This window comes from Ascaphus truei, unplaced genomic scaffold (assembly GCF_040206685.1).
Source record: "Ascaphus truei isolate aAscTru1 unplaced genomic scaffold, aAscTru1.hap1 HAP1_SCAFFOLD_1745, whole genome shotgun sequence".
Taxonomy (NCBI): domain Eukaryota; kingdom Metazoa; phylum Chordata; class Amphibia; order Anura; family Ascaphidae; genus Ascaphus; species Ascaphus truei.
This window is the reverse complement of record NW_027454641.1, coordinates 59,001-65,000: the sequence shown is the minus strand read 5'-3', so window position 1 is coordinate 65,000 and position 6,000 is coordinate 59,001. Positions and strand designations below refer to the sequence as shown.

General features: G+C 43.2%; 1 protein-coding gene across 2 annotated transcripts in view; it reads left to right on the top strand.

Moving 5' to 3' along the window:
* Nucleotides 1-1,576: 1,576 nt before the first annotated feature.
* Nucleotides 1,577-6,000, top strand: part of LOC142476821 (glutamate receptor-interacting protein 1-like) — a 41,821-nt gene continuing 37,397 nt past the window's right edge. The window contains exon 1 of one of the 2 annotated variants that reach the window (XM_075581968.1): nt 1,577-2,251. In XM_075581968.1, the coding sequence (XP_075438083.1) occupies nt 2,206-2,251 (46 nt within the window). In that variant the 5' untranslated portion in view covers nt 1,577-2,205. The remainder of the gene's footprint in view (nt 2,252-6,000) is intronic. The other variant, XM_075581967.1, reaches the window with a different exon arrangement.

Here is a 6,000-nt window from a genome sequence, read left to right as displayed (position 1 = left end):
AGCATGGGGGAGAGAGAGAGCGAGAGACAGCATGGGGAGAGAAAGAGAGAGAGAGAGAGAGACAGCATGGGGGAGAGAAAGAGAGAGAGGGAGAGAGAGACAGCATGGGGGAGAGAAAGAGAGAGAGAGAGAGACAGCATGGGGGAGAGAAAGAGAGACACAGCATGGGGGAGAGAAAGAGAGATACAGCATGGTGGAGAGAAAGAGAGACACAGCATGGGGGAGAGAGAGACACAGCATGGGGGAGAGAAAGAGAGACACAGCATGGGGGAGAGAAGAGAGACACAGCATGGGGGGAGAGAGACAGCATGGGGAGAGAGAGTATGGGGACAGAGAGAGAGACACGCAGAGAATGGGGGGAGAGAGAAAGACACACAGAATGGGGGAGAGAGACACAGAGAATGGGGGAGAGAGAGTATGGGACAGAGAGAGAGACACGCAGAGAATGGGGGGGAGGGAGAAAGACACACAGAATGGGGGAGAGAGACACAGAGAATGGGGGAGAGAGAGAGAGACACACATAGAGAATGGGGGAGAGAGAGTATGGAGGGATGGGGGGAGCAGAGAGCATGGAGGGATGGGGGGAGAGAGCATGAAAGGGATGAGGAGAGAGCATGGGAGGGATGGGGAGAGCATGAGGGATGGGGGGGAGGGAGAGAATGGAGGGATGGTGTGGAGAGAGAATTGAGGGATGGGTGGGGAAGTAAGGGGGGGGCGGAGAGACATACTGTAAAGGAGAAGGGGTGTAGTTGGTGATGTCATTTGTTTTATAACAAATTTTTTTTAATGTGTCCCCGTTTTTACTTTTGTAAATCTGGTCACCCTAACCTTGATAGCATCTAAGACTTGGTGGTTGAGCAATAAAGACATTGAGTTGTGTTATTTAAAAAAAACAAAAAAAAAAAAAAAAAACGTGGTGGTTTGAGGTTGATACCAATATTGTCTTGGGAATACAATTCAAGTAAAACACACTTTAATGCTGTTGTATGGTATTCTCTAGGCACAGATTATGCTTGTTTAGTGACATTCTGCTTGGGTAAATCTGTTTCTTACAGTTAAGGATACCTTTTCTATACCTACTTTTTTCAATCTGCAGTACAGTATATACTTAGTAGTTGACCGTACAGTTAAGTAGCTCATTGTAATTATACACTATAGACATATTTTCTGCTATTTTTTCACAGTTTAGGAGCACAAGTCCCTAAACAAGAGACATTTTAATTATTAAAAATATATATATATCTCCTATGTGTTAAATAAACATGAAGTACTGTACACTTAACAGCCTAATTAAACCTACAGTTACCATTCATCACAACCCTTGAAAGGTTCTGGAATTACTTCTGTGTCCAAATGTACACAGCAAAATGTCGTTTTAGGAGGAACATATCACAGACGGTTAAAACTAGAGTTTCCATAAAAGTGACACTAATATTGCAGCAACTGTAGAGATTTGTTGCGTTCAGTCACTGGCTGTCATAGCAGCTAATGCCTACGTTTTATCGCTCCCTGAAAAGCTGTTATGCATCCCTTTCTGTTACCATATCAAAATGAAAGCATTAAGGCTCATCTCTTGGAAAAAATATAGGGCAATAAAAGCAGCTGTTACTTGGATACAATTACAAGGGGTTTTATGATATCAGAGCTTTTAAATAAGCACCCCCACATGTTATTAATTGTGTTCGTTATGCACACAGACAATATTCAGGCTACTTATTAAGTAAAGTTAATCATAGCACCTGTAAAAGCTAGTGCATTACTATCGTATGTGTCCATTTACTTAAATCCACCAGCATATATTAATCTGCTGTACGTCGGGAGGGGGGAGGTGAGAAATATGAATGCAGCAATGGATCTGCGTTACAGCTGCCAAGTATCTGCATGCTGAGACCAAGAGCTAAATTAAAACTACTTTCTGCAGCCCAGATTCGGAACAGGGTTACAGCGAGACATAAAACATTCTGCTGCTCTGCTGATTTCTAAAGGGACCGGCAGCCTGCTACCGTAATTTGATTTGACACATATTCCCTGAAAAAGTCGCTATGGACTTCCCTGAGCTGTGGAGGAGCACATGAAGAATGGGGAAGAGGCAGGGACAGGCTCTTCCTATTCTCGTTTTTATTGAAAGGGGCAGATACTAGGATATGGAGTAAGGATTCTGCAAAGTCTGGATTTGCTGCACTGTTCCTGGAACAATAGTCAGGGATGGCCCTTCTCTGTGGCCTTAATCAAGGTTTTCAGAAGGAATCTGGTAAGTCCACCACTCATTTTGGGAGCATATTTCACCGTTGTGTAAACGTTTTATAAGCTCTCTTTTTCTCTTCTGCCATCGAGCTGCCCTCCACACCCCAACAGCATAGGGGATGGATTGTTTTGGGGGTTTTGTTTTTAGTTGTTAATATGGGTTACTGAGAGAGCAGCTGTAATGTGATTGCGTTACTGGAAGAAAAAAAGGCGGTGTCCACACACTATAAAAAATGTTATTACTGAAGAGTTAAGACATTTTGGTAACTAGCTGAGATGAAGATCCCTGTATCGCTGGCTCTTCTTGCTTTGCCGCAGTTTTTTATTGACCAAGCTTTCCTATTACTGACAATTTTTCCCAGTCTGGAAACTGTCCAGGAAGTGATTTTTTTTTTCCTCCCCTCTCTCTCATACACTGCAGCTGTACCCACTAGGTTAAACGAGAACAATCTGTAGGTGGGTATGAAACTAAATGCAGCGTAGGACAGAGATTCAATGGTTGTTGCATTTCTTTCTTTTATTTGCTTTTCTACTTATAACAAGGCAACAGGAGCAGGTACCCAGTGAAAACATGTGAGGTCTTGTAGTTGGCATTGGACGAATGAGACAAAAGCTTTTCTCAGTGAGGAGTGTGAATGTAGAATGTGCTTTCATTCTGGAATGCACGTGTGTTTGGAACACAGGAAACCAAGAGAAGGGGTCTGCCACCCAGCACTCAAATTATGAATTTGAAAATTATGAAAGGGAAACGGCATACCACATTTTTTTCAATTGCAAGCTAGTAGGACTGCTACTTTTGTATTTTTATTTGTACAGTTCCACTTCCTTTAAAATAAATTGATTTTAAAAGCTTTCTTCTCTTCCAGTTTTAAAAGCAAAAATATTGTACAGTTCTTTGTAAAATGAGGTTAAAAATAGATGTTTATCAGATTTAAAATATATAACAATCGGCGCTAAGGGAACTTGAGCCATTGTTCCCAACTTGTATTGACTTTGGGGTCAAAGTCTGAGCCACTGATTGAGCCATCTGTGCTGAAGCAGGGATATCCTTAAAACCTGACCTGTTGCCGGGTCTTGAGGAGTGGAGTTGAGAACCACTGGTCTAGAGGGATTTCACAAGAATAAAGAGCTGCAAAGCTCTAGGTGCTTAAATTGGGATGAAAATATGCTTTGTAACCAATTGTATTACTGTTTTTTAATATTTGTGTCAGGATGTCCTAGACATCCTTCTCCTATCCTATCCATAGTTCCTTTCTCTATCCACCGGGTGTACTGCTGGTTTCTGTCTGCTCTGGGGTTCCTCTGTCTCTCTGACTCCTCTTGTTGCTCCTGTCCTTATAGTTCCTGTTTCCTGTTCCTCCCTTGCCTTGTTTTATGTCCAGACTCCCATGCTTCTGCTTACTTTACTTTCCGCCTCTTCATCCACGGATGGGTATAGGTGACTTCCACGGAAAACTTCACTTTAAAAAGATCCATGGAAGTTGTTTAGCTGGATATACCCAAGGGGACGCTAGGCCGAAGAATCGACAGAGCCCATTTTGTTAGAAACGAGGGGCACCACGTGAAGGCAGGGGTGTCAATTGATAATGAGAGGCTCTATATTCGCATCAATTATCCTTGCCCCCTATGCTTCTGCTTATGCTTCTGTATTGAGTCCTGTTAATATTAAAGGCCCTTGGTATTGAACTAGATTTCCCCAGTCTGTTTCCTGCTAGCAAGTTCCAGTCCTGTTCCTGCTCCCTAATCTCAGTTCCTGCTCCGCTGCCCTGCTCCTGCCTTCCTGTTGCCGACACTGCCTGTGACCATAACGATCCTGCTTGCTGCCTGGCATCGAACCCTGCTTGTGACCCTGACGACCCTGCTTGCTGCCTGCCACCGAACCCTGCTTGTGACCCCAACAATCCTTGCCTGCTCCCCGCTGTTCCGGCCACCGATGTCCTACCCCCTCCAGGAGTCTCCCCTTGATAATTTGCTAGCTCTCCATATACCCGTCCTCACTAAGTAACATTTTGTGATTTATAATCTGTTGAAATATCATCTAATTTCAAAGCGGCAAAATGCCTCATTATTATTAATGTTTTTTTTTTACTGGTTTCACATTTCTTGCTAATAATGGTGAATGTTTGTAGTTTTGAGCCCCAAATTGGACATTTGCAATTGCTTTGCAATTCCAATGTGATGTTAAAGTAGCAGTTCAAGCTGCCCATTAAAAATAAAAAATAATTCCATTCAATATGTGCATCAATACAATCTACACACAATGATAAGTAATTCGTTAATTTGCCGATCGATCCGTTCTCCTGTGATCGATCGGCAAAGATTCGGCTCGGGGTTCACTAAATGGCTGTTAGTGCAGCAGAAGAGGACCAAAGATGCAAAGTTCTGTGGGGAAGATCATGTGACGATGCAGTCACTAGCTCCACATGCGCTAGAAGCAGCCAGCGCCATTCACACATGCGCAGAAGTAGGCAACGCTACTTGCGCATGCACAGAAGCGCCAGCACATGCGCAGAAGTAGACAACACCACTTGCGCATGTGCAGAAGCGGCCAGCTCCGCCGGTGCATGCGCAGAAGTGGCCTGTGCCGTTCGCTCATGTGCAGAGAAGTTTTTCTTACAACGCGCGTGCTCAACACACAGTCTTTTTTTTTTTTCTCATACAGTAGTACAGAACTGATTTTTTTTTTTTAAATACATGGAGGGTATTGCTTGAACTGCAGCTTTAATTGGCTCGGTGACTGAGCAAGATGAAAAAATGGCATTGAATGTAATGTGGTGATGTTTAATTTTGGGTGAAATTCTTAGTGTAATCGCTGAGTGGCAAACATTTCCTGACTCAAGTTGACTACCAAATTATTCACCTTGTTTCTACAGTACTTATGTAATGTGAAGCAGCTTGGGTGGACGGGTTGTTGGGGAAGACGGTGTGAGCTATAGTGGCAAACACCTGAAACTTGCTGTACTTGAAAGAGCAAGGTGGTGCACTGCTGCACTGCTTTGACACCTCCTACTTCTTGTAAGTAGACTGAGTATAGGGCCAAGTTTACTCACCTTTCTCATGGTTCCTTATGAATCTACACTTAGATTTTGTGCCTTGTGCTTTTGTCTTGTTTCCCCATATGCTGCCCCTGGACTGTTAGAACACATTCTCGCTTTCCGGAACCAGTGAAGACAGGTCCCACCAGAGGGGTTGAGCTGGGAACCAAGACCGTACAGGCATACCCAACTTTAAGGACACTCACTTTAAGTACACTCGCGAGTAAGTACATATCGCCCAATAGTCAAACGCCAGCTCACGCATGTGCCTGTCAGCACGTCCTGAACAGCAAAGTTGAACTCCCTACCTGTACCGAAGGTGTGCGCAAGCGGGGAGACTATGGAGCCTGTTACAAATGCGTTATTTACATCAGTTATGCACGTATATGATGACTGCAGTACAGTACATGCATCGTAAGTGGGAAAAAGGTAGTGCTTCACTTTAAGTACATTTTCGCTTTACATACATGCTCCGGTCCCATTGCGTACGTTAATGCGGGGTATGCCTGTATTTATTTATTTACTTCACACGGGTGATTTTGCACCTTTATTGTTTGCACTTAATATTTATTGTCACTATTAGTAGTTAGCGCCTGAATAATCACTTTTACTTATATGGTAAAAGGGAGGCAAATGTATTTATTTATTTATAAAATATTTTACCAGGAAGTAATACATTGATTTACCTCTCGTTTTCAAGTATGTCCTGGGCATAGAGTTA